Raw genomic sequence first — 27,853 nt, forward strand, 5'->3', positions numbered from 1 at the left:
GCCTCAAGTAGGACAAGATGGGGTCTTCTGACTCCCTTGGGCTTTCCACTGTGACTCAGAAGTCACACAGTCCCACTGGGGACTGAGTGGGCCCGAGTAGAGAGGTAAACTGAAATGAAAACAAAAAGTTCTTTTCCCAGTGTGCCCTGTGGGAGGTGGGGGAGGGGCTGATGTGGCCAGGCTGGGGACAGAGCTTGTGGGCAGCACACACCTCCCTGACACTCCACCTCAGCCTCTGCTGTAGACAGGATGGGCAGGGGGCTGTGGAGCCGGGGTGGGGGTGGGGGGGTGTAGCAGCAGGGCAGTTCCCTGGTTGTCTGCACACCATGATGTCCACCAGGCTGCCTCTCCACAGAAGGTAAAGCCATCCAGAGTGACCCCTCATCCAAGACAAATGGCTCTGGTCGGAACTGCTCCATCATTCTTTAGCTGTGTACACTTACACATGGTGAGTGCCTTTTGTGCCTCAGTTTCCCCCTCTATAAAATGGAGCCAACAGAACTATCTACCTCATAGGCTAATCATGAAGATTAAAGGAGCCAGCATATCTGGAATGAGGCAGGATTCACATGTCAACTATCATCTAATCCTTGATTTTTATTGTTTCGGATTAAAATGTGTTTTAAAAATAAAGTTCTGGGCCGGGCGGTGGTGGCGCACACCTTTAATCCCAGCACTCGGGAGGCAGAGCCAGGCGGATCTCTGTGAGTTCGAGGCCAGCCTGGGCTACCAAGTGAGTCCCAGGAAAGGCGCAAAGCTACACAGAGAAACCCTGTCTCAAAAAACCAAAAAATAAATAAATAAATAAATAAATAAATAAATAAATAAATAAATAAATAAATAAAGTTCTATTTATTTCGTGTGTGAACATGTGTGTGCATGTGTGTGTGGAGGTCAGAGAACAACTTTCAAGCATCAGTTCCCTCCTACTGTGTGGGTTCCAGCGTCCAACTTAGGTCTACAGGCAGGTAATAGGAGGCGTCTCTACCCACTGAACCATCTGGCCATCACTGTTTTGGATTTTTGAAGCAGGGTCTCATGTAACCTCAGCCGGCCTGGGACCCCATCTGTAGCTGAAGATGGCCTTGACCGCCTGACCCTTCCGCCTTCACCACCCACGGTCGTTTGATTCTCATTTCTACTGGAAAGGTCACTGTGATGTCCAAACAAATGAGCTGGGTCGGAGTGCGGCTAGATGGGAAAACATGTGTTTAGCATTTACGAGGCCTGATTTGCTCTCCGGCAGCACAGATATCCAATTAAATAAGGGGCACAACAGTCCTCCCCAACCTGACACCTACCTGTCTGCAAGACTGGAGCAGAGTCTATGTCTGCCTGTCGCGTCTGTCTGTCCACTTGGGCAAACAGAGACGCTCTAGACCTGTGTATACTCCTGGCTGTAGCTCCCACAGAAAAAAGGCAGAATAAGTGAGCTGAAACAGCTTAAGTTGAGCGCCACCTCTGAGACCCGTTTTTAAAGAGTTTTCTCCAAAATATGTGTCCCTAGGAAAGTAGGCCCAGTCCTTAACCAGCTCCACTGAGGCATGGGTCTGCCTGTCCTTGGCCACCTGCAGGGTAACCTGAGGCCAACAGGGCCTTCCAGGGGCACTGCCTTCTTGCTCTCATCCCACATCAAGGACCAGGGGACCTGGCATCACTGGGCAGGGTGGGGGCAACCACGGAGGGACCCTGGGGCGTCCCTCACTACTTCACACACCCAGACAGGGAAAATGTTTGGGGTAAAAAGTGGGAGGATTTTTTTTTCAGGTCTCCACCAGTCTGAGCCTGGCGCCTGCTACCCAACTTAGCCCTCCCCCTCAGAACGAGGGCCTTTCCGTGCCCGGACTTCCCCCTCCCAACCCAAACACGCACCACGGTCTCCACCTCCACCCACCCACCCCATCCTCTCAGTCCCCCTGGGCACAAGCGGTATTCAGGGACGCCGAGTTTTGTTTACACTCTAATTTGTTCAGATAATTGCCTCGACTTTGCTCTGCGCTCGGCCCGCGTGGATCCAGCCCGCAGCCTCCTCTTCATTGGTTCTCACAGCACTTTATAGGAAATTCCCCTTTGCAGACCGAGGCAGCGCGTGCGCGGGGCTGGAAGAACGACTGTTCACAAAGCCCAGAAAGAGCCTCCCCAGCCCCAGCCCCCACACAGTGGGGAGTCGGAAGGAGACAAGGCAGGGCCCGCGCCGGACGCCGGCTCCGGACTCGGGGGGCCCCTGACCACTCCCCGCGCCAGGCGCAGCCCGCCCGAAACCAGTGAACCGTGTGCCAGCAGGACTTGGCCGTACCTCCAGGCTCCTGGAAAAGGCCCGAGTTTATAAAGCGTCCCATAGGATGGGTCCCCAGGCCAGTGTGAACCTCTGCGGCCTATCTGCTTTGGCAGATCTGTAGCCCCACGTCCCCATTTTTCCTTCCCCAAAGTTTGGTCCACGTGGTCTTCTTCGGCTCGCCGCTGGCCGCCTCGCGGGGGGAAAAGTGGCTGCACCTGCTTTAGGCGAATTATGGTAGCACTAGAAGTTAGTCTCCCCTCCCTCCGCCGCTCTCTCGTTCGCTCCCTCCTCCCTGTCGCTCCGCGCGCTCCCTCCTTCCCTCCACCCCTCCGGTCCCCCGCCCGGTGCGCCCCGCCCGCGAGCCGCCCGCTCGCAGCCACTCGCAGCCGGGGCTCAGTCGCAGCCCCTCGGAGTCCGGAGCCGGCCGCCCCTGCGGGCCGGACAGTGCCACCGGCGGCCGGGACGGAGCCCCCCAGCACGCGATCAGGGCGCGGCGCAGGCGGCCGCGGCGCGGCGGGGAGGAGCCCGGGCCGGAACCAGGGCTGGGCCGGGGGCGGGGACGCCGGGGTCCCGGAGCCCCGGAGCCGGAGCGAGCTCAGGAGCGTCGCGGGAGCCCGGGGAAGGACGATCGGAAGCCGGAGAGAGCCGAGCCATCCTATAAAGTGCGATGCCCCCGAGGGGCTGAGGCGCGCGGCGATCGGCGCTGGAAAGATCGCCTCGGAGCGGGGCGGCGCGCAGGGGCAGTCCCGGCGGGTGGCGGCGGGCCCGGGCTGCGACCCGAGCGAGCCCCATGCCCCGTGCGGGCTGACGGGCCGGAGCCCGCACTGAGCGGCCGGGCCGGACAGGTAGGTGGCCGATCCAGGGACCCCAGGGACCCGGGTGGGGGCTGGGCTGACGACTCGTCGAACTCCCCAGCTAGCTCACTCTCTCGCCTGCTCCCTGGCTCACTTTGTGTTTGCAAACTGCCGGCCCGAGGCGCGCCGGGCGCCGGGAGGAGCCCGGCCCGGGGCCGGAGCACTTTGTTCCAGCCGGGGCCGGCCGCGTCGCACTGACCCCGGCGAGCTGCGAAACCCTGCCCCCGGCCCGGGCCCCCAGCCGACTGGAGCTGCCTGGGGAACAGGTGGGGGCTGCGACGCGGGGCTGGGGGGCAGCGGGAAGCCGGCCATGGGGGCGGCTTGGAGAGGCCACTGAGGCCCGCCCTGCCCCAAGAATCTGGGCTCCGCCCCCTTCTGGCCTCGCTGCTGGGAATGGGGTGTTAGGGGGCGCGACCCCCCCTCCCGGAGTGAGACAAAGAATACTCACGGCCCGGACTTTCCTGAGCCGGGAAGGGAAGTGGTGAAGTGGGATCCCCCCAAGTCCAGTCTGCACGGGACTCCCCAGGACTAGCAGGAGGCAGAAGGACTTGAGGGGGGGGGGCGGGGGGGACGACCAACAGTCTCAAACACCTCGTCGCCTTGGTCGCACTTCGGAAGTGCTGAGAGTAGTCAACCCTCTTTCCCCGCATCCCTTAATCACCTCTGAGATAGCGCGGAAAACTTCTCGGGGACTTGAGAGAGACTGGAAATGGCCCCTGTGGTTTTTGTGTGTTAGAGCTGGTCGGTGGCGGACTGACCGGGTATGGATACCCTCCCCATCGGGACAGAGCTCCTGCGGGGTAGTGGGGGGGATTAAGTGACTGGAGGGAGGGCCCAGTGCCACCAGGGATGAGGCTGCCGGAGTGACCAAGCTGGACCCCATTCCTCCAGACCGAGGACTGGTGACTCGCTAGACAGTCCTCTCGTCTCCCCAACACCTCTCTGACCCGCGGCCACCCTCGGCGCTGCCCAGACCTTGCACTCCGCTTCTACGTAAAACTTGTGCTTCTTGGGCTGCGCCGGAGCAGAACCCGGTGGCGCCAGAATTGAGTTGAGTGCCCTTGGAGACCTGGGGCCGCGGCCACCTGTGTGGAGGAACGTGGGATTTCGTGGGACGCGGATTCTGAGGCAGAGGCCCTGACCATCACGGATTGACTCTCTCCCCCAACTGAGGCAACCGCGTGAACACCCTCATGTAGCATCCGCCTACTCTGTAGGTTGGGAGGACAAGGGTATGGGGGGGCTGTCCTTGCTCTCAGACAGTGCCCCTCTCCTTTGCACCCTGGGCCTCTTATGCCAACACTGCCGCGCGCGTTTCCACGTTCCTTTGCTTGGCACCTGGGATTTCAGATATCTGGAGATAAGCGCGTGTTGGTGCACCCTTGCACGGGTCTGCCCACCCGGTGGACCGGGGCGCTCCGAGCTGGGTAGGCTTGGAGACCAGGATGAACAAACCTGAGTCTGAAGCCACCGTTTGACGGTTCCGGAGCAATCCGAAAAGAGTTTTGGCTAATGCGGGATTTTTACCTTGAACTTAAAGCGTCTTTGCCTGGATTGGCAGTCGACGGCGTTGGGTCTGGAATCCAGGGTCGGGAGAGTGAGCGCTGCTTCCGCGACAGTCGTGGTGGTTTGCCCGAGTGTCCCATCTCCCACGAAGAAAGGAGCAGCGGGTGGTCCATGCTGTTCCACCGCTTCCTGGCGAAGCTTAGCCTCCACCCCCCCACCCCCCTCCCCCGCGAACCTCAATGGGTCGGCCCCTGGCCTAGGTACCCTGCGGCACCGGCATTTTAAGCCCCTGGTTGAGATCAACCAAGGAGCCAGGGGGAGGCTCCTGAAGGGGAGCGGTCGGCCTCAGACGACCTCTGCCCGCCCCCGCGGAAAACCGCTGTGGGGAAGTCTGCAGGCTTTTCTTCTTTCTCTTTTTTTTTTCTCCTTAAACTTGAGAAACTTTTACCTTGCCGGGGTGATTCAGGGACTGTCATCTGGAGGTTGGAGGGGCTCTGGGATGGCTTGCTGGCTCTGAGGAACCCTTAGAACAGCGCGTGTAAAGAATGTGCCGCGGACCACCACTCCAGTCTGTTGGACAAGGTAGCCTGGTAGCAGGGCCTTTCTGGGACCCCCCCTTTCTTCCACACTTGCTGCAGACCCCGTGATTTCCGAACCTCAACTTGCGGGGACCCATGAGTGCTTGCTTGTGTTCCGTTGTTTTTGTTTTGTTTTGTTTAGTAAGGACCTGATTGTGTTTTGTTTTGTTTTGTTTCCTGGGAGGGTTGGGGAGACTTGAGACTGTCTCTTTATGTTGCCGAGGCCGGCCAAATACTATGCCCTTCTGCCGCAGCCTCTGGGGTTCTGGGATTATAGGTGTGCTCCACACACACCTCACCATATTTTACCCTAGCGCCAACCTTGGAAGTTGGAGGAGACGTCTACAGGCTACAGTCTCTTCTGAGGCTAGGGCTGGGTTGGAGTTGAGGAGCCTCTGAGCCCGGGGGAGCAGGGCTGGCCAGGCCCAACTTGCTGGAGGCCCTGGCCTGTTCCTTCCTAGACATCCTCACCCCTCCCCTCTACCTTTCTGACAGGAATGTGCATATGGCCTGCTGGGCGCTGACTCCAAGCACACCTTTTCCTAGCAGGGAAGGGCTCCAGGAGGACTGGAAGAGGGTGGCTTTCTTTGATCATTTCCTCAATGTTTGCCGAGCCCCTGCCTTGTCTGGGCAGATCCCAGGCTGGGTCCTCGGGTGGGTACCCTTGTGCGGCTCTCCGGAGCCTCGTGGACCTCAGCTTACTGCAATGGATGACAGATGTGATGGGTGGGCAGGGTGGCGTGGAAGGGGTCTGGTTTCAGAGGACTGTGTGAAGGAGGGAAGAGGCATCTCCCCACGAAGCCATCCTTCCTTCCCTACATTTTTAACCCTTCACTGCCCACGGTACTTTTGGAAGACCTCACCCTCTAGACGCAATGCACTGGAGCCCAAGCTTTTATTATTGCCCAAACAGTGCCGACTTCCTTCCATCCTAGGGGCTCCTCAGTTTCTCTACTCCCATCCCCTTTCCTGTCCTATCTCAGCTTCCCCAGGCCCAAGGCAGCCAGGGGCCTATTTTTGCCAGGATTCAGTGCCTCCATTGGCCGGTAATAGCTTCCTCTGAGGTGGTTCGGGAGCCCTAGAACCCGAGGCATACAAACCCGTGCCTCCCCAGGGCCGAACGTGTGTCGGAGCGAAAAGGGCTTTAGAACTTGGCGCTTAGATAGGGCTCCAGGGAACTTAATTAAGCTGCTGGAACCTCAATTTTCTTAGGTTGTAAAGTAGGTCAACAATGCCCTGGGTGGAATGGCGGCTGGGGAGTTGAATCGGAGGTAAAGTTTCACACCCGAGCAAGTGTCTGGCCATCACAATGCCTTCCAGTGATGGCACTCTTCATTTTCTTTTCTTTAACTAGCTTACCAGCACTGCCAGGCCACTTACTGGGCCGAATACTGGGAATATTGGAGTATAAACCTTCGCTTTATAGGCTGGAAAATTAAGCCAGAGAGGTGGTAACTTGTGTGAGGTTTCCACTGCTGCCCGGGCTCAGAGCTGGGACCAGATTGCTGGGCTCCAGAATAGCCAGGGAGAAGGGCAGGGCTGGAGGACTGACCTCTTCATCAGCCTGGCCCAGCCTCCTCTCCCTGGTTGGCTGGGCTGTAGGTCCCGCTTGCCTCTAGCAGGTCTGCACTCCTTGTCTGCACCTACCCTGGCTTGTGCTTTAGGCCTTCTTAAGGTTGTAGTAGAGACAAGTACACATGAACAGAACTCTCCAGAAGACTGAGGAGAAGAGAAGTACAGGAAGACTAGCATCTCCTCTTTTCAAAAGGGAAGATTCCTAGTGTTTGGGCACGGAGCCTCCTGTCCTTATAGGAATCCATCAGGCAGAAAGCCTAAGATTTGGGACTTACCACTGAACAGTCATCTCAGAGAAGCAAGAACCTTTCCTGCAGGGAGCCTGAAGTTGTTGTCTGTCCTTCCCACCACCATCTGGAATTTTCTATGGAAATGAACACTTTTCCTTACTACTGATCACACCAATCCCAGGTCTCAGTGGGAACCCTGCTGCCTTTGGCCTCTGACTTTGTGCATGCTCTCAGAAGTCTTGGGGCACACTGTATGGGCTGGAAAACAAAAGCGCCCCACAAAAGATACCTTCTGCATAGAACCACAGAGTGAGGGGCCACGAAGACTTCTTTGTTGTATCACCCCCCTTAGTTCCAGGACAGATGGACACACACACACACACACACACACACACACACACACACACACACACACGCTTTTGTTCACTTGCCTGCGATAAAGCCATGCATCGTCTCCCCAGCCCCATCAGAAACCTGTACCTCTGCTCCAGGTGTCTCCTCATCTCCTGGGGCCCTTCCTCTGCACCACTGCCTCGGGATGGCTGGGCTGCATGAGTGGCGCCGGAGAGAGGTAAAGGGTGTTTGCTTTCCCACTGGAGTTGGTTCTGATGGCATCTGGCCCCAGCCACTACCATGTAAATGGGCAGGGGGAGCAAATGGCGGATTTCCTCATAGTAGGACAGTATGCAGAATTAAGAATGTCATTTGTTTGAAGTAGGGAGAGAGGCAGAAGTGACCCAAATCTATCTATCTGTCTGTCTGTCTGTCTGTCTGTCTATCTGTCAGTTGTGGAGCATGGCATGCCTCAGAATTCTGACTGGCAGGAAGGGAGAGGGAAAGGTGATGGCTGCCAGACTTGAGGACGGTCAGGATTTGGGGAATAGAGATGAGCGCTCCAGGATGTCCTTCCGTTCCACAAACCCCTGTGCCTGCTGTGTGCAGCAGACACATTGGCAGGACCCAGAGAAGGAAATAAGAGGGAGCTCTCTTGCAACTCAGAAAACGCAGAATGCAGTAAGAAAGGGAATGTGGATCTTTGAGGTGGGCGCTGGGCACAAGAGAGGATGGCGGGGTTCTCACAGGGCACGTGTGCTGAGGCAGCGGGGGAAAATGGAGGCATGGGCAGGTGAGGCGGGCTGAGTTCCGGGTTCCTCAATCCTGCCAAACCAAAGCTGTCTCCTGGGACACAATTCTGGCTGGGCCTGCATTTCTCGGAGTCCACATTTCTAGTGGCCCCAGGTCTAAAGAAGTCACCCCCAAAGAGTGACTCCCTTCTTTTCTGCAGGAACCCCTGTGTGGAGGAAGGAAAATGCCCTGCCGGAGAGAATTTGAGGGAAGTAATGAAACATCCAGATGTGCCCACGGTCTAGTGAGGGCCAGATGCTGGGAGTTGCTAGGGGAGCAGAGGCAGGGGCTGGTGGCCCTCGGAGCAGTAGGCTGTGTTGAGGGTCTTATCTATGGTCCCTTGGGAGACTCTCTCCTGGGGTTCCCCCAGTGGCCACATGCTACCTCCCCTTCTGCCTAGTTGGAGCACAGTGTCTGGGAGCTCCGAATGGCTCCCTGGGCATCTTCCCTGAGTCCCAAGAGCATCAGACATCCTTACCCTTGATGGAAGGTCACAGGCGACTGAGACCTGAGCCTGGGAAAGCAATCATGAGACCTAACTCACCAGAGCCCAGACTTCCAGCCACCTCTGCCTGGGAGGCTTGAACCAGTTGCGAAGGCTCAGACGTCATGATCTGTGTTTTGCTACAGAGTGTCCCTCTGCCCCTGTGCTCAGGGATGACTCTCTGGGTCCTCCGGGTACACTGTGGGGTCCCTCTAAGGCACTGCCACCGATGTCCTAACTCGCTGTCTGGCCCTGGGAATGCTGTTCTCTGTGAGTATCAGGTTTCCTAAAGTGCTGTCAGTGAATGACCGCTGACTCTTCCTGGCCTCAGATGAGGATGGCCACAGTCTTTGTCCCAACAGCTTGTTCCTGGCCTACTGCCTCTGAAGGGGCTTCCTGAAGGGGGTGCTGTGGAACTCAGGGCAAGGGACCCTGTGACTCATGCAAGCCTCCTCTCTGCCAATTAGACAGCCAGAGCCTGATTAAAAGGGGTGCTGCCCACCTCCTCTTGCCTGATCCCCATCGACGAGATTTCCCTTCATCAGAATCTCACATCCTCCAGAAATTAATTTGATGCCTCTTGTTATCAATTAATTGAATCTCGTTGGGAGAGAGAGCTCCGTGAGGCAGGCTGCAGCTTGGCCCTTGTGTGTTTCTGCCCCCCCTCCCCCACTTACCAGGACAGCCTCACCCTTCCCCCAAACTCTTCCTTTCTGCTTTTAATTTCACGTATTTTCTAAAATCAAAGTGCTGCTGTGAGCCCCTTTGCCCGGTTTGGCGTGGATGGATGCCGCCAGCTGGGCACTGGCTGGCCTCGCCTTTTCGGGGAGTCTACCTCTCTCTATTTGGTTTCCCCTTAAATAAACAAAACCTCACCCTTCAGGGGTTGTCTCTGCCCCTGACCTGTGTGCTCCAGGGGCTGGAACTTGGGAGGGGTTGGAACCACTACATCTTGAGAGGGAAAGAGAGACACACAGAAGGATTAAAGTAGGTGTCTCTCACGATTTTTTTTTTAACATTTTGTGTGTGCACACATGAACATGTGCCATGACAAACATGTAGAAGTCCGAGGACAGCTTTTGGGAGTCGGTTCTCTCCTACCGCATGGATCTGGGAATCAAACTTGGGTCGTCAGGCTTGGTGGCAAGCGCCTTTGCCTGCTGAGCCGGCTCACTGGCCCCTGCCTCCCGCTGTCCTGCTCTGTGTGGAATATCTGTTTAACTAGGCAAAGATGTGTTGCATGTGTTTATGCTGCATTGGTTTAACTATGCAAAGACGTGTTGCATTTTCATTAATTAAATAAAATCAACCTGGGCTCAGAGAGGCAGAGTTAGCACCTAGTTGACAGGAAGTAGCAGGAAGGGCATAGCGTGGGTTTTAGTTGGCACAGTGTGGAAGAAGAAAGAAGAGATGCCAAGGCCAGACAGACACAGAGGAAGCTGGAACATAGGACATACAGAATGAAAGAAAGGTAAGAAGCCCAGAGGCAAAACGTAGATGAAGAGAAACAGGTTAAAATCAGTTATAAGAGCGAGTGGGGAAGCCTAAGCCAAGGCCGAGCATTCATAATTAATAATGTCTCCCTGTCTTTATTTGGGAGCTGGTTGGTGGCCCAAAGAAAATGCCAGCTACACCGTTCCATCATTTTTAGGAGTTATTTAGAAGTTGTCGCCCTTGGCAGATGATTTATCAGTTAGGGCAGAGGGCACAGGTATGGACCCCCACCCCCCACCGCAGCTTCCTGAGAGCCAGGATAAGTGTCTTCAGGAACCAGCTCTTAATGTCATTCAAAAGCATGTGGAAGTCCTGGCTGCATCCCTTGAGTGAGAGATGGCGTGGGGAAGGCTTTATAAGATACCTCCCAGCAAAGAATCACGCAGCAGTTTTCAACCTGTAGGTCGAGACCCCATAGGAGCTGCCTAGCTGATATTTACATTATGATTAATTTAACAGTAGCAAAATTACAGTTATGAAGTAGAAATGAAATAATTTTATGGTCGGGGTCTACACAGCATGTGTTGTTTGTGTTGAAGGGTCCCAGCAACAGAAGGTTGAGAACCATTGGCTTATAGCTTCATCCTACCCTACCCCACATCCTGGTGATTCCCAAGGTGTGATTATCACTCCCCTTTGACAAGGACCAGGGACCCAGGGCCGAGGTCTGACGGAGATGGAATCACTGTTAGGGAACTTGTCTCTTGAAATGTTTATTTCGGGGGTGGGGGTGACATCTCATGTTGACTGGCTTCACCCCGGCTTTTTGGGGGTGGGGGTGACATCACACGTTGACAGGCTTTACCCCTGCTTTTCATTGGCTGCCACACAGTTCAGCCCATGGTAGATATCACATAGATATCCCCACTTGGGCTTCCTTTGAGCACAGCCCACATTTGTGTGCCGTTGAGGACACACTGAGGCTGGGTGACAGTTGCTTCTCCCTGGCCTCTGTAGTGGCCATCGTAGCTACTGAGAGCATATTACCTAGCATCTTTCCTTTCTTTTTCTTTCATGTGTGTGGGTGCTTTGCCTGCATGTATGTCTGTGCACCACATGTGTGCCTGGCTCCCACAGGGTCCTCTGGAAGAGAGGCCAGTGCTCTGAACCACCAAGCCATCTCCAACTACGGATCTTTCTTTTCTTTTCTTTTTTTTGGTTTTTCGAGACAGGGTTTCTCTGTGTAGCTTTGCGCCTTTCCTGGGACTCACTTGGTAGCCCAGGCTGGCCTCGAACTCACAGAGATCCACCTGGCTCTGCCTCCCGAGTGCTGGGATTAAAGGCGTGCACCACCACCGCCCGGCCAATGATCTTTCTTTTCTTTATCTTTCTTTTCCTTATCTTTCTTTCCTTCCTTCCTTCTCTCCCTCCCTTCCTTCCTTCTCTCCCTCCCTCCTTCCCTTCCTCCCTCCCCCCCTCCCCCGCCCCCTCCCTCCTTCCCTTCCTTTTGAAACAAGGTCTTACTATGTAGCTGGGGCTGGCTTTAAGTTCATATATATTCTCCTGACTCTGTCTTAAAATTTCTGGGATTATAGAAATTAAATCCGGTTTACATATTTTCTTCTCACATGGACATTTGCTTGGTCCTAGGTTTGTTTTTTGTTTGTTTGTTTGTTTTGTTGTTGTTGTTGTTGTTTTGAGACAGGGTTTCTCTGTATAGTCCTGGCTTTCCTGGAGCTCTGAAAACCAGGATGTCTTTGAACTCACAGAGATCTCTGCTGGGGTTAAAGGCGGGCACCACCACTGCCTGACTTGCATGATCCCAGTATTCTTTAAGGAGAATGGGGGGTGGGGGTGGGGAGAAGCTGCCTCAAAAGACTCCAAAGAGTCTTTCTGGCAACGGCTCCTTGCCCAAATCCAATCCACATTCCCATGCTGCTAAGAATTGACATTGGTGGGCAGTTCTTGCTGGTTTTGGTGGTTTCTGGGGTTAAACCAAATGCCATTTAGCTCCAATCCTAGCAAGTCGGTTCCCCCTTTCCTCCTGAAGTGAATTTTAAGGCCGCATGCTTCCAGAGGCTGTGCAAGTGTCAAGGGACCCATCCCCCTCCAGGTAAGGTCCTCTGCAGAAGTCATCACCCCGTTACCTGCTCCCACTCAGAACTTACCTCCTTGTGTACATCTTGTTCGGTCAGAAGCCTGATTAGAGGAATCATAGCCTACCACTTCCCATCCGATCCCCAGCGATGAGATTTCCCTTCATCAGAATCTCACATCCTCAAGAGAATGATTTGATGCCTCCTGTTACCAATTAATTGACAGGGAGGTCCCCTAAGAATGGGATCACAAGCGGGTTCTGGCCCATTGAGGCCTAGAGAGAATGAGGCACCTTCTGAAACCAACTTGGATGCAGGAACAGAGAGGTGCACAAACACTCGCTCAGTCTTGGCCTATTTGCATGTTGTTATGTATTAGATGTCCCTGAATTGGTGCCTAAGATGTCCCTGAATGCCATGCCTAGAAATCTTCTGGGGAGACAGGGGCCAGGCCTGGGTCAAGGGCCATGGAGTGCCAGACCAGGTGGTCTGCCACAAGCCTACAGGAGCCTCTGGTGCCAAGGGCACCACCAGAACCAGGCTCCAGACAGGCTCCAGATGGTCATTTGGGCCCTGAATGGGTAGCCCCTACCCCTGAACCGGCAGGCCCCCCACGTAAGACGTCACTATTTAATTAGCTGTGTCTGATTAACCAAACTTGGCATTAGGCTCCTCTTGCCCTCTTCTTTCCCAGCTCCGAATCAATGGCTTTGATATGCTAATTAGGGAGTAATTTAATTTCAAAAGGCCGCAATTAACAAGGGTGTTGTGGACATGCTGTAGTTAAGCGGAGTAATCTAATTTGCATTAGTAACAAGCAGGGACTAATTAGAAGCTTAATTAGACACTTAGATGGCTCTTATGTTTACTTTCTTAATGAGATGGAGTGGGCTCTTTGGTTCTCTCTCGGTCTCTCTCGTTCCTGTCTCGGTTAATCCTTCCTTTTGGTCATGGTGATAGGGAAGAGTGTTGAATGAGGCTCCCTTGCCAGACCTGGTGGAGACATTGTGACGTCCTGGTCCCCGTAGTAAAAGGGGCAATGGAGAGAGAGTGGCGGTGAAGAGTGTCTCAGGTCCGTGGGGTTGGCACGGCTGGGGTGGGATGCTGGGAAGGGTCTGGGACCAGGTGACCTTGCCAGGCTGTTTGCCATCTTTAAACTGGTTCCTCTTTCAAAGTGAGCCACAGGAGTGTGGAGGAGAGAAGAGGGCCGGGCTATGGTGGAGGCAGTCGGACTCTGCGTGGATTGGCTGTGACTAGGAAGTGTAAGCTGCACTTGAGGCCTGAACCTATAATCCCAGCTGCTCAGGAGGCTGAGGCACCTTTAAGGCCTGTTTAGGTTACAGAGTGAGTTCAAGGCCAGCCTTGGGTCCCTTAGGGAAACCCTGCCTGACGCTTTAGGGGGAAAAAAGGGTTTTTTGAAGGGTTAATATCTTAGCTCAGTGGTAAAGCCCTTGCCTGGCATACACGAGGACGTAGGCTCAGTCTCCAGTACCATGAAGAGAGAGAGACACGCACAGAAGGAAACACATTGGCAAATTATTCTTTGGAAGCCTTTTACTGCCTGTGACTGGGTGCAGAAGTCACCCGCAGGGGGCCTTTCCAGAGTACCACGCCCCCTCTGGGCCCCCATCCTTCTGTGCCTGACATAACATTTGCAAAGTGGCGGGTGCAGGGGCCGGGCAGTCTCTGCACCCTGGCTGTGTCTGAAGTTCAGAATCCTGGAGAAGGCTGTGTGAGGTACCATGCCTGCACCCCGCCACCCAGGGTCCAATTTCACTGACCGAGAGGAAGAAGTAGGGATGCTTTGTTTTTAAGGCTCCTTCGTCAGGAAGATCCTTGGGCGCCTTTGTTTGCCTGTCATCCTTTTCACTCCACCAACAGCCAGGGCTGTGTTTTTTCACCTCTGTTTGCCAAGATCCCCACCACATGTGCCCAGTACCAGTTGCAGGACAAGCCCCCCCCCCCCCCTGCACCTCTCTACCAGGAGCTCACGCATGCCGCAGGGGCTCAGTGTTGGCTTCCTCATGCACAGACTGTCTCAGAGTGGAGGGAAATGGCCCTTGTGAGCCTTCAGGAGGAAAGGTCAAACGGGCACCAATCAGTGGACACCAATGAGATCAAGAGCTTTAAAGATACACAGTCCCAAAGTGGAGCAGTGAAGGCACATACCTGTAGTTTGAGCACTTGGGAGGTGGAAGCAGGAGAGTCAAGAGTTCAAGGTCATCTTCAGCAAAATTGCCAGTTTGAGGTCCATAAGGACCTAAAAAAAAAAAAAAGTAACTCTAAAGCCTGGCAGTGGCTTTGTGACCCCAGCACCAGGAAAGTCAGGAGGATTGTGGGAGTTCCAGACCATCCTGGCCTACCTGGTAAGATCGTGTCTCAGAAAAAAACGAAATCAAAATGAAAAGCAATAAAGATGAAGAAGTAACTATACCTTCTAAGCAAAATGTGCAGTGTCCTGTTCTCCTAAGTGAAGACAGGTAACAGCCCATATGTCGGACTCTGAACGTGTTGTGTAGACCAGGCTGACCCAAATTTCCAGTGACCCTCTTGCCTCTGCCTACCAAGTGCTAGGACCAGAGGGTTAGGATGCCAGACCTGGTTGGTATGGGTTTTTTGGTTTTCAAGACAGGATTTCTCTGTAGCTCAGGCTACATCTACCTCCTGAGTGCTGGGATTAAAGGCGTGTGCCACCACCGCTGGCATGGTTTTTGTTTTTTAAGACATGATCTAGCTGTGTAGCTCAGGCTAGCCTGAAACTCTTTCCTCCTAGCTCAGCCTATTCTGTGATTATAGGCAATGTACCACCACACCCAGCTATACATCTCCCTCCAGAATATTCTACCAAGATGTCCTTTGCTTTTAGAATTAGAAAATAAAAAATTTTGAAACTTGGGAGAAAACCCCTCCTCCAAAGGTAGCCCAGGACAGATTCCCAGTCAAGGGCTGTGTGGGTCAGGTGACCCTTTGAAATGGGTCCATCCTTGCCCTGCTACTTGCTTAAGCCTCTCTAGCCCTGAAGTTTTGTGCTAAGAGGACTTGCATGGTCCCTAGATTTGGGGGTGGGTAGCTCTTAAGGTGCCACATGCCATTTATGGAGGATCTTTGCCTTGGCACTCAGGCACAGGTGTGTAGGGAAGCTGAGGTGCCAGCCCCTGATCCACAGACGGGAACTTGGGGAGAGGGTGTTGGTTGCCTGGGGTGAAAATCAGGGCCTTGCTCATAGTGGGCAAATGCTATACCACTGAGCTGGATCCTCAGCCCTTAGAGGCTCTCCAGCTTGTGGGTCCTACCTTAACTTTTCTCAGAAGCTGAACTTTTCTCAGAAGCTGGAAGGGGTCAGGTGAACTTTCATACTCCAGAGAGGGGCTGCAGCTAGGCCTTTGGGAGCCCCAGGAACCGCCCCTCTCCGGCCACCTCCCTCATGCACTGTGTCTTACTTGATTCCGAAGCATCCTTAGAGGAAAGGATGACTTGTTGGTATCAGCCCCATGTTAGAGATCTGGACACCAGGGTTAAGGCTGGTGACCTCACTGTTTCATGTCATGAATCATGCCAGGAGAAGGTTAGCGGTAGGTAGCCAGTGAGTGGCTGCTTGCAGAGCCCTCCCTATTCCCGGCAGCCTGCAGCCAGTGAAGGTCAGAGATGCATTGAGTCCCTGGGTCCTTGACTTGAGAGGTGCACTCAGCTGACTGCAGGACCAAGGTTGATGGCCCTGAAAAGACTTGTCAGCAGGATAGCCAGAAAGAAAGGAAGAGGCAAAAAAGTGGTTCCATACTGTATTCCATGCATGTTCGTGTCTTTCTATGTGATCTAGGAAATGTCACGTGTGGGGTGTGTGTGTGGTTTTTTGGAGGGGAGGGGAGCATTCAGGCTATAGTCTGCCTGCCCGAGCCCACTCATCCTTCACAGCTAACTCATTTTAGCAAGAGGCCTTCTCCAATCCAGACTCCATTTAAGGTAGAGCCCTGAGTGTGGGGAGGGGTTTCGTATGATCAAAAGACACTGTGTGCATGTATGAAATTTTCAAGAATTAATAAAAAGTACTATATTTTTAAAAATTAGAGTCCCATTTATTCCCAATGTATCCTCACATTGGATAGAATTCAGCTCATCTGAGAGATGCTATTTATATGACTTTTTCATTTGTCTCTCCTCACGGGAAGGCGAGCTCTAGAATGGCATCCGACGCCTATTCTCTGCATAACCAGCCAGACACACTGGTGCTGCCTAAATGCTTTTTGAAACTATGAATGGTGAAGGATCTTTGCTGGTACAACATACTCCTGGCTGGCTAGCTGTGGAAGGAGAGAGAACCCCACAAGTGGCCACCTTTTCAGGGACAGATACTCAGAAGAAAACATGGGTGGGGGCCTTCACCTCTACCAGTCGCCTTGGGGGAGTCTTTGCATACCTCCTAGAAAGAACTGCCCTTCGGGCTCTGTGGCTAGATCTGTTTTTGGGTTAGTTGGACCCTAAGTGCTTGTTGAATGAATACATGGCCTCAGAGGTCCATCAACTAACTAACTAGTTTGGACCATGGGAAAGCTAGCTTTTAACTGAAGCTTTCTGTCATTCCCGGAGCCCTACGGCCTCAGACAAGCAGGTCAGCTGCACGGGGGAACTCGGATGGAGCCCAGGACAAGCACGCTAAGGTTCATCCCTGGGCTCGCTCTTCTCCATGGTATTGTGCTTTAGGACGTTCTGTCTCTTACTGCAATCGGCTTCCTCGGCTTTCTTTGGAGTTTTAAGTAGACAACATCCACTTATTTGCTCCAAGTCTCTCAGCAAGTTTGTGACCCACAGGGCTGCAGCTAGATACGAGTTTTCTAGCCCTAAGTGTCAGACTCTCAACAGGGCCACGTTCTGCTCAGGGACCACCAGGACTCCGGGTACGGGTGACCCACGGCCACGCCCCCGTCTGTCTCCTCTCCTGCTGCTGCGCCGCTGCTCCCGGGGACGCGGGACGCGCGCGAGCTCCTCGGTCTCCCCCCAACCCCCTCCCTCGCGGGTAAACTCCGGGCATCCATCAGTCTGTTAATTGCACTAATTAGAGATCGCGGAGGTGTTAATTGGAAAACCCTGGTATTGTGCCTGTTTGGGGGAAGAAAACGTCAATAAAAATTAATTGATGAGTTGGCAGGGCGGGCGGCGCGGGTTCGCGGCGAGGCGCAGGGTGTCGTGGCAAATGTTACAGCTCAGATTAAGCGACTGTTAATTAAAACGCGACGGTAATTAATACTCCCCACGCCATATGGGCCCGCGAAAAGGCACAAAAGGTTTGTCCACGTGTAGGGCTCTGGTGCTTTTCTCCGACTCCCAAAGGCACCCCAGGCCTGGAGGGCCCCTTTGGCCCCTAGCTAGGTGCAGCTCGTCACTTCCGGCAGGGAGGGGACAGGACGGGGCGGACCCTGGCTGGTTCCGAGAAGGCGTTGCTGCCTTGGCTCCCGCTGGGGTGCAGCGTACAGGCAAAAGCCTCAGGGAAAGTGGGAGCCCTCAGATGGCCACGGAGTTCCCCGAAGCGGAAGAGGTGTCTGTGGGTTTGACCTGCCTTCCTTCCGAGGACGCCTGCTGGAGCCCGGGCCTGGCCATGGCTCCCTAGTGCTCAGACTTCACCAAGGGAATCCGGAGGATGGGAGACTAGGATCTACCCACACGTAGCCCTCCACATCCTGGATCACCCCTCCTCACCACACACACACACACACACACACACACACACACACACACACACACACCCTGTAAATGGTCCTCCACTACCCACGACATGTGGTGGGGGGAGTGGTCTGGGGATGCTGGCTGAGGTGAGAAGCCCTGGTTTTAGCAATTCTTAGGGAAATTTGAAAATGTGTGGTGCCCACTCCTTGGTGGCTTTTTGGGGGAGGGAAAAGCCGGGCCCGCTGGCTGCTAGCCGAGGCTGGCCTTGAAAACCCGACCCCCCTGCCTACCCTTCCTGAGTGCTGAGGAGCGCGCACCAAGTCTGAAGGGGTTATGAGATGAAGAGCGGCCAGTGACTGGCCCAGGGCCACACAACTGTGACTAAGTGGTCTGGTCTCAGCTGTGTCCTTCCCTGCTGCAGAAAGGGGTGACTGTATACAGAGAGGACAGGAATATGTGAAGTCAGTAAGACAGGCGTATAGGAATGAAGGGCTGCCCAGAGCAGCCAGCTGTGATCCATGTTGGGTGGAGCCTTTGGGACAGGGGACTAAGCTGTGACTCTGATGGCCTCCTGGTGGCTCCCAGCAACACCCAAATACTGTGGCTTCACATCCACCAACGAGGCTAGGGGGTCCGCCCCCACCTCCCAGGAGCTCCTGAAACTACTTTCCTATGGAGAGAAGGGAAACTGAGTTCCTGAGATGTAAGAAGGCACAGGGCTCATGGTTTTTTGTGACAGAGCCTAGGGTGCCATCTCTCCTAGCCAGAGTCAAAAGGCACACCCGTGATTTGCTCCAACCCCCTCCTAGTTACTAGGCACTGATAACGGCGCCCTCCCAACACCCCACCCCGCCCAACCTCTAGCTGGCTGAGCCCCAGACATTAGCGCCTGCTCACCCACAGTACAGGGAACTCCCCATCTTCATTACAACACTCTTCTGAGAGGTGGGTAGGAGTCAGGCTGGAGGCTGGAGGCTCTTGGCTGTTGCTGTGCTCAGTCTTGGAAGGCAGGTGTGCCAGGGCAAAGGTGAGGATTCCTCGAGGGCCTGGAAGTTCCTGCCATGCGGGTTTGAGGGGCTAGTGTTGGTGGGTGGGCGGGAATCTGGAAGGAGGTATATGGGTGTGTGTCAGTGGGCCAGGGCCCCAGGAGGGGCCAGAGCACACTCCATAAGGGAATGGCTGCTATTCATACACCCTGCGGAAATGACTTTTCAAATGCGTAGAATCGCAAGCATGCAAATGAGAGGCTTGTTCAATATGAATGATCGGCCCTTGAATAGCTATTATTACATGGCACATTGCCACAATTATGTTGTTCACTTAGTATCGCTCTCCCCCTCCCCCTCCCCCTCCTCCCCGAAAGGATGGGGCACCTCCAATGGCATCCTCCTTCCTTTCACTCCCCCTCTTCCAAACTTGCTGTCAGAGCCACAACTTTGCTGTGCCCCTGTGACTGTTGGAAGGGGACCACTTTCCCTTCCCTGGGAGAAAGAGCTGCCAGATTCTCCTTGCTTTCTCCTGCGAACGAGCGCGCTCACACCACCCCCGAGGCTCGTCTTTGTCCCCTGGGGCCCAGGAGTTTTCAGATCTCAGAGCAGCTGGTCTGGGATTCTGAGCTGGAAGCTGCTCTCTGCCCAGCAGGGCTGGAATTAGAGGAGAGGGAGAGGGAGAGTGGAGTGGGCAGTGGGCTTCTGCTGTCCTCCCACTTCCTCACCCCCAGCTGAGGCCCAGGCCTGAGTGGGGGAAGTTACTCCGGCAGTTTTCGGGGTGGGTGGCTTCAGGGGAGGGGGCCGAAGCCCTGTGCTGTGGTGGGTGGAGGCCAGAGCCCACCCATCCATCATCCGGCGGCTACTAGCCCTGGGGCTGACATGGCTATTACGGGCTTGGGAACGGAGTGCTCAATCTCTTCCAAACCGTCACCTCCACACTCTACCCCTGCTCTAGCTCCTCTCAGAACTCAGGAGTGGGAGCTACTGACGAGAGCATATTGTGACATTAAGGCTACTTGAGCAGTGCATGGGCTCTTTAGGATCCCTCTCCTCAATCCACTGCAAGAGACAGTCCAGAGTCAAAATCTGAGAAGGCCTCCAGAGTGGTGGTGTGATCCCTCTGCGCACCCCCCCTTCCCTTACACACCTCCCACCCTGCTTCCAGCAGGGATAAAGATTGGACAAGTGGCCCGGGGGAGAGAAGGAAAGACTGAAAAGTGGGGATGGGAGGGGAATGCTGCTGGGAGCCTCACCTGGGAAGAGTAAGTAATTCAGCCACCTCCTACGGTTTCCTTAATCGTTACCTGGAGGGCCTCATCCTATTGGCCGAGAAGGACATGTGGTTATCTGACTGGCTTCTCCAGTCCTTACTGGGTGTTCAAGGGGCTTGATCCCTGTGTGACATCAGACAAATCATTAGCCTCTCTGAACCTTGTCACCTCTCCCCTCACAGTTAGGGCGGATGGGGAATGAACGGGCTGATGAGGGCTTACTTGGGCAGGCGCCTTCATTGTCTATAAAGGTCTCCAAGAGGCTGGGATGAAATGCTTTTGACAGACAAGGAGACGGAGGTTTAGGGAGTCTGAGACATATGTTAAACAACAGTCTGAGGTGGGTACCAGCTGTTCCCTTTAGGGTGACTGTTCATTGGGTAATATAGAGTCCAGATTTGAGAAGAGCTTTGTGTGTGTGTGTCTGCGTGTGCACATGCTAGTGAGTGCTGGGGGCGCAGGCAGAGTCTTGAACTTGTGATCCCTCTGCTTCAGAGACCCAGGATTACAGGCATGCGCCTGGGGTCAAAGGCATGCACTACACCTCCTGGTTTCAGAATAGCATTTTATGCTAAACGCCCCCTTCTGAAGTGGGGTGCCCTACACCTGGAGAAGGGAACTCCTCACCCCCTGCTCTCCCTGTTGTTCACTATCCCAGTCTCTAGAGAGGTTACAGCCGCTCCATGTGACCAGGTTTAAGGAGGAGGCATCTGGGCCTTGACCCTCATGCTTTGGATAAGACTTTGGGGCTGGAGAGATGATGGTTCAGGGGTTAAGAGCACTGGTGGTTCTTCCATAGGACAGAGTCGTGGGTTCGATTCCCAGCCACATGGTGGCTACCAATTGTCTGTAACTCCAGTTCCAGGGGATCTGATGCCTCCTCCTTCGGGATTCTTCATGTTCATGCTGCATAGACATACATGAAGGCAAAATACACACACACATAAAATAAAGAAATGTATTTTTTAAAAAGACTTGATTTTGGGTTTTTTTTTTTTTCAGATTTACTTTGTGTGTGTGTGTGTGTGTGTGTGTAGGTGCACACTTGTGTGGGTGTCTGTGGGCACCAGAAGGGGGTGTCTGATTCCCTGAAGCTGGAGTTGTGAGCACGCCTATTTGGGTGCCAGGAACTAACAGCTAGTGCTCTAACCTCTGAGCCATCTTTCCATCTTTTTGTTTTTGAGGCAGGTTCTCCGGAAGCTCAGGCTGGCCTGGAACTCCTCCTACCACAGCCTCCCAAACAGATTATAGGCGTGACAGTTTTTCTTTTCCTTCTTTCCCGCCTCAGTTTATCTAGTGCTGGGAAACGGAACCCCAGCCTCCCATGCTGAGCACACACTCTAGCCTTGAATTACACTAACTGCCCTATTTGGGGGGTGAGGCTTGCTAGGGCTTGGACCTAGGGTCTCCAACTTGCTAAGCCTTTACCTAAGCCTATACTCCCAGCCTCTGTTTTCCCATCAGTGAAATGGGTGTTAAATACAGGGCTCTTGGGCTGTGGGTAGTAATAAAGAAGAGTTACTTTGGTAGCTGGGCTGAGGAATTAAGAATTGAAGGTGGATAGTGGGCCCAGGATGCCTTCCATAGATGCTAAGGGCTTAGGGCCTTCTGTGTCCTGGGAAGCACCCTCTGCCCTCAGGGAACTCCCGCATCTATATGGAAACAAAGGCAAGGGACGTTGCTGGTGGAGGGGAAGAGATTTGGTAGGTCCCAGCTAAAAGGAGATACCAAAACAGGTTTAGGACCCCGAGGGGAGAGGGGAGGGCTATCTCCTACCCTCCCCCATCTCCTCTCACTGGAAGAAGGAAATGGGAGGCTGCAGGGTAGGGGCCTCAGCTGCTTTATGCAGCTGCCCCTTAACCCTGAGGAAGGGGTGACATTGAGAGGGTCTCAGGAGGAGCTTCTGGGAAATTGAGGGAGGGACCACCCCAGGACGGGGTTTGGTGAGGTGGCTGATGGGTGGGGGCAGCTTCCAGTTGTAGTCCCAGGTAGAACCTGCCCTGGCAATCCATCCTTGAGCCTCAGCCCCTCCCCCGCGTCTCTTCCCCAGGTCCCGAGAGAGCGACATGATGGTGGAATCTGCATCGGAGACAATCAGGTCGGCTCCGTCGGGTCAGAACGGCGTGGGCAGCCTCTCTGGGCAGGCTGATGGCAGCAGTGGGGCCGGGACGGCCGGCGCGGCTCCGGCTGCGGGCAGGGACGGCTCGGGCAGGGAGGCCGCCGCCGCCGCCGCCGGAGCGGACTGCAATGGCGAGATGACCTCCACCGAGCTGCTGCACTTCCAACAGCAACAGGTAGGAGCCGGCTGATCTCCTCGGGCCTTTGTCCCCCACCCGCTGGGCCACCCGGGTATCCGTGGCTGCTCTGTCCTGCCCAGCACCCTGTCCTTCAGATAGTGAGAAGGGCCAGCCTCCAGGGGCTTCCCTGTGTGTCCGCTGTTCTGGTGGCTAGCCTGAGCTTTGGGGAGCTCCAAGTGGTACTGTGGGCCCAAGTTTATGAAGTTTGCAATAGTCCCAGCAAAGCCATAAGGGCCGACAGCCGCCTGGGCAGCGGGCTTTGAAAGCCTGTGTTGAGTCTGTGGGTGTCTTGGCTCTTACAGGCACGTGGCTGGGAAACTGGCTATATGAACAGGTTTGGGAGTATGTGCTGTGCACACAGGGGTGTTTTTATTTGTGCTGTGAACCAAGGCTGCCTAAGTCTCTGAGCTGAGCTGAGAAGAGGTTAAACTTACAGGCCAAAGAGTGTGGAAAGAGGCCCAGGAAGGGAGAAGAAGGGCAATCTCTCTCTCTCTCTCTCTCTCTCTCTCTCTCTCTCTCTCTCTCTCTCTCTCTCACACGCACGCACGCACGCACGCACGCACGCACGCACACACACACACACACACACACATTTTTTTCAAGACAGGGTTTTTCTATGTAACAGTCATCTTGGATCTCGCTCTGTAGACCAGGTTGGCCTAGAACTCACAGAGATCCACCTGCCTCTGCCTCCAAGTGCTAGGATTAAAGGCGTGCACCACCACCTCCCTACCTTATTTTTATATTTTGAATTCTGTGTATATCTGCATTCTGCACACAGTATGTGCTGGTGAGTTCAGGTGCCTACAAAGGCCCCAAGCGTCAATACTGTGTAGCTGGAATTATAGATGATTATGAGCCACCTGATACAGGTGCTAGGAATGGAACTCAGGTCCTCTGGATGAGCAGCAGATATTCTTAACTGCTGAGCCATCTCTCCAGCCCGGGTTTGTATTTTTTTTTTTAAAGAAGATTTATTTATTTATTTATTTATTTATTTATTTATTTATTTATTTATTTATTTATTTATTATGTTCTGTCTGGAAATATGCCTGTACACCAGAAGGCGGCACCAGATCTCATTACAGATGGTTGTGAGCCACCATGTGGTTGCTGGGAATTGAACTCAGGACCTCTGGAAGAGCAGCTGGTGCTCTTAACCTCTGAGCCATCTCTCCAGCCCCCCCAGGTTTATATTTTAAGGCTCACACTAGGAACCCAGTCTGTGTCCCCTTTCCTCTTTTATGACTATAATCTCACCTCTCTGAAGACCCAGGGGCACTATGTGAAGAACCTAGTTAGCTTATGAGTGAGCAGGTCTCAGCCCCACCTAACCAAGGCTTAGGGTGGAGGAGATAATGCTTGAAGGATTCAGAAGAACCAGCCCAGCCAGCCCTGGCCTTGGGAGTCTTCTTGTTTGACTTTGCCTCTTAAACTGTTGCTGGTGGCCTGGCCCTTAGGGGCTCAGCTGGGAAAGCAGAGCAGGGGACCCTGGGTGCTCCATACCAGCCTCACCTGTGCGGCCAGGGCCTTCCTGCTCCTCGGGACACTGCTGTCACCCAGGTTCCTCCCCACCCCACACCACACCCTCTTAACACCTAAGGCTCCAGGCTCGCACCTGAAGCAGCTCACCGATGCTTCAGGTGATCTGATCGGTCCTTTCAAACAGGGACCGAAGGAACCTGTCCTGAGTCTCAGGCAGCACCCTAGCAGCCACAGGGCACGGCCTTACCACTAACGTACTGATTGTTAGGATGTGAAGCAGCTGGGTGTGACGCTCCTCACACTTGTTCAAGTAGGTGTGAAAAACAGGGGAGTTTGTGTGTGTGTTGTTTGCATGTGTGTGCTCCTGTGTACAGAGGGCAGAGATGGCTTTAGGGGACCTTCTTAGTCACTCTCCATATTTATGGGGGTTTTTGTTTTGTTTGTTTTTGTTTTGTTTTGAGACAGGGTCTCACTATTAGCCATTGCTGCCCTGGAGCTTGCTGTATAGACCAGGCTGCCCTGGAACTCAGAGATCTGCCTGCCTTTCTATGCTAAGATTAAAGGAGTAAGCTACCACACCTAGCATCTTATTTTTTATATATATATTGTGTGTGTGTGTGTGTGTGTGTGTGTGTGTGTGTGGTGTTCACATGCCACAGTGCATGTATGGAGCTTTGGAGAGTCAGTTCTCCTATCATGTGGGACTCAGGGATCGAACCCAGATCTTCAGGGATATGATCTTTGGATATTGGTGGACAATGTCACATCATCCTTCTTAAGCAGACTCTCTGGGGGAATAGACGCACTGAGTCTGTGCTTTCTGCTGAGACAGAATCCTTTTTTTTTTTTTTTAAATCAAAATATAACTAAACATGAGCTCTTGCAGAGGACTCAGGTTTGATTCACAGCACCCATGTGGCAGCTCAAACATCTGCAATGCCAGTTTGGGGATTCAGTTCCCTCTTCTGGCCTCTGTAGGCACCTGCATTCATGTGCATATATGCACAGACACACACTTACATATACATAATTAAAAATAACTCTTAAAAAAATATACCCCTAGAGCCTTTCCAAGGCCACGCATCTCTTTGCAAAGAGAACTATGCAAAATTTCAAATGTGGCAGAGGGTTGGAGGAGCTGCCTCAAATGGAAACTTAAACAAAAAACAAAAAAAACTTGGGGCCAGCAAAATGGCTCAGAGGCTTGCAGCCAAACCTGACAACCTGAGTTCGATCCTTAGGACCCACGAGGTAGAAGACCTGACTCCAGCAAGTTGTCTCCTGACCCGCACACATGTCCTGTGGCATACATACCCACAAAATACATAAACAAAATGTAATTTCCGAAAAGAAAATAGAAAGCTTGCCATGAGGTATAAACACAGGCCTCTGGATAACTGGGGAGATGTTTGGGCGGGAGAGACGGAACTGTCTGTACTGATCAAATTTCTGGGCCCTGCCCTGTACACGGACCATGACTTACCATCTCAAGTCCACGTTCCAGTCGCTCCTGTTTGTTTTGGGGACCATCCCAAAGTCCTGGAAAATCCTGTATCGGCTTCACAAATAATCTGGGATGGCCGTTTTATCCATCTGGACTCACCGTGGGCGAAGTGCCCAGGCCCAAGGAAAATATGTGAGATTTAAGAAAAGGTTCCATTGGCTCCAAACCTTGAAAATAACACTACAAAATTAAAATGATAAAATTTTCAATTAAAGTGAAACATAGTCTGTGGGTCATTCTTCCATTTCCAGCAGATGAACTGAGGCTTTGGGAGAGAACATTGAGCAGCTCTTGGTCCCCTAAAAGTGGGTGTTATTATTGGCGGGGGAAGCAAGATCAAGGAAGGGAAGTTATCTGTTGGTTCCACCTGCCTTTCAGCCATAAGCAGGAAGTCTGTAGAAGACAGCCTTTGGATTCACTGTGACATTAAATGTCATCAAATTGCCTCAGCATCCCTGGGGAGAGAGGCCACTTCGCTGATGAGGCAGCCAGAGGCAGCAGTGACAGCCTCCAGGTGCCTCATTCAGGGCTCAGCCCTCTCTCTCTCTTTCTCTCTCCCTCCCTCCCTGTCCCTCCCACTACAGCCACAGTGACCTGGGAGGAAGAGCTTCTCACACACAGTAGGCGCTAAATGCATGTGTGAATACTCAGTGAGTGAGAATACCTCCTGCCTGGCTAAAGGGGTCTCTTAAAACAAGAAAGAAAAGCAGGACCCATGAGACGTGGGTCACTGGGTAAAAGCACTTGCTGAACTCATGCCCAGAACCCATGCTAGAAGAAGAAAACTAAGAGTTGAAAGTTGTCCACACACTGGCACCATGGCAACAGGGCCCCTGCACAAATGTACACACACACTAATAATAATAATAATTTAAGAAAAAAGACGGGGGGGGGGGAGCAATTTAAAGCCAAGTATAGTAGCACATTCCTATAATCCCAGCACTCAGGAAGCTGAGGCAAGAGGGTCTCAAGTTTAAGAACAGTCTGGGCTCCTTGGTGAGACCCTGTCTCCCACATAAGCAGCCCTGAGGCCCTGGAGATGGCTGAGTGGAGAGAGTGCTTGCTGTAGAGCAGGAGAGTTTGGATCCTTAGCACCCACATCAAAGTTGGGTGTGGTAGAACAAACCTATAATCCCAGCATAGTGTGTTGGGGTGACAGGGAGACTGGAATCCCTGGAGCTGGCTGGCCAGCTAGTCTACTTGAAACTACAAGGCCCAGCCGTGTTCAATGAGAAACACTGTGTCTAAAAATAAGATGGGAATGGGGGGCGGGGCTAGGGGTTGACACAATTAGAATACATTGTATACATGTCTGTAATCCTTGAAGAATAGATGAATACACGTTTTTAAAGTAATGTGGCAAAACAATTGAGAACATCCCAAAGTCAACCGCTGTCTCAACACGTGCCCCTGCACAGGTGAACACACTGGCACACCCGTGTGAACACACACGCGTGTGAACACACACACACAGAGGCATCCCCGCTGAGCGTGGTAGCACTTCAGTACTTAGGTGCAGGAGGAAGGCTGTGGGGAAATTCAAGGTCATCCTCAGGTACACAGAGTAGGAGGCTAGCCTATGTGAATCCCTGTGTCAAAACAAAAGGAAGGCTGGGAGGACTAACCGCCGCCCAGTGCTTGCTGGAGGCAGAAGTCTGACAGTCTGTCCTGCCCTCCTAGGGTCTCCCAGCCCCAGTCCCTTTGTCTGTGGGTCCCTGTCTCTTTGGTAAACAAGTCCTGGAAATGCAGTCCTGGCCTTTAGGAGTAATGAGTTGAGAGACAGCCAGACAGGGCGAGTCAGAAGGCAGGCAGGCGGCTGACAGGACTTTAGGCTGGAGCAAACAGTGCTGAAGAGGCCAGCCACGTCACTTCGGAACAAGAGCTGGTGCTCGGTTTCCATGCAACAGCAGGCTGGGACCTTGTTTCAACAGAGGTGAGGGGGCGACCCAGCTGAGCTGCCAGGCCAGCTCTGGCTGCACAGAGTCCCTTGCTGGCTACCCCTTTTCAGTATTTCCCAGAGCCGTTAGTACTCACGGAGCCACTGGAGAGCCAGGCTCCGTTTTCTCCCTGGGGCTTTCCCACATCTTCCACAGCCACGCTCTCTGTGGAGACTATCCTGTAAAGGTAGTGTGGGAGGACCACAGACCTTTCAGGAACTCTAGGCCGTGGTGATGTAGCTCAGTTGGTAGAGTGCTGGCCCGACACTTGTAATGCCCTGGGTTCGATCCCCAGCTGCTGTATAAACTGGGCATGACGTCACCCACAGGCGTGTAACATCAGTACTTGAAAGGTGGAGACCGGAACACCCGAAGTTCAAGGTCATCTTCTGCTACCATATTGAGTTGGAGGTCAGCCTGAGCAAGGCACAGTCGAGGCTTGTTTTGCCTCTGCTACTGAAAATGCTGTGGGGACCCGCAAATACCCCCTGGGCTTGGGCCGTGAGAGGTGTGCCCCTGCCCTGATTTTGGAAGGTCTTAGGGACTGGTCTG

The 27,853-nt window shown here is 53.5% G+C and overlaps 1 protein-coding gene and 1 long non-coding RNA gene across 3 annotated transcripts in view; one reads left to right on the forward strand and one right to left on the reverse strand.

The window, feature by feature from the left end:
- Nucleotides 1–837: 837 nt before the first annotated feature.
- Nucleotides 838–1,851, reverse strand: LOC143270041 (uncharacterized). Its single transcript, XR_013046901.1, has 2 exons — nt 1,302–1,851; nt 838–1,191 (listed from the first exon to the last, which is right to left on the reverse strand). It is a non-coding gene; the product is annotated as an uncharacterized LOC143270041 (long non-coding RNA).
- Nucleotides 1,852–2,984: 1,133 nt separating this feature from the next.
- The window catches only part of Foxp4 (forkhead box P4), a 54,072-nt gene continuing 29,203 nt past the window's right edge, over nt 2,985–27,853 (forward strand). For both annotated transcript variants that reach the window (XM_042265637.2, XM_042265638.2), the window contains exons 1-2: nt 2,985–3,123; nt 22,129–22,372. In XM_042265637.2, the coding sequence (XP_042121571.2) occupies nt 22,145–22,372 (228 nt within the window). In that variant the 5' untranslated portion in view covers nt 2,985–3,123; nt 22,129–22,144. The remainder of the gene's footprint in view (nt 3,124–22,128; nt 22,373–27,853) is intronic.

Source organism: Peromyscus maniculatus, chromosome 21, assembly GCF_049852395.1.
Source record: "Peromyscus maniculatus bairdii isolate BWxNUB_F1_BW_parent chromosome 21, HU_Pman_BW_mat_3.1, whole genome shotgun sequence".
NCBI classification, from domain to species: Eukaryota; Metazoa; Chordata; class Mammalia; order Rodentia; family Cricetidae; genus Peromyscus; species Peromyscus maniculatus.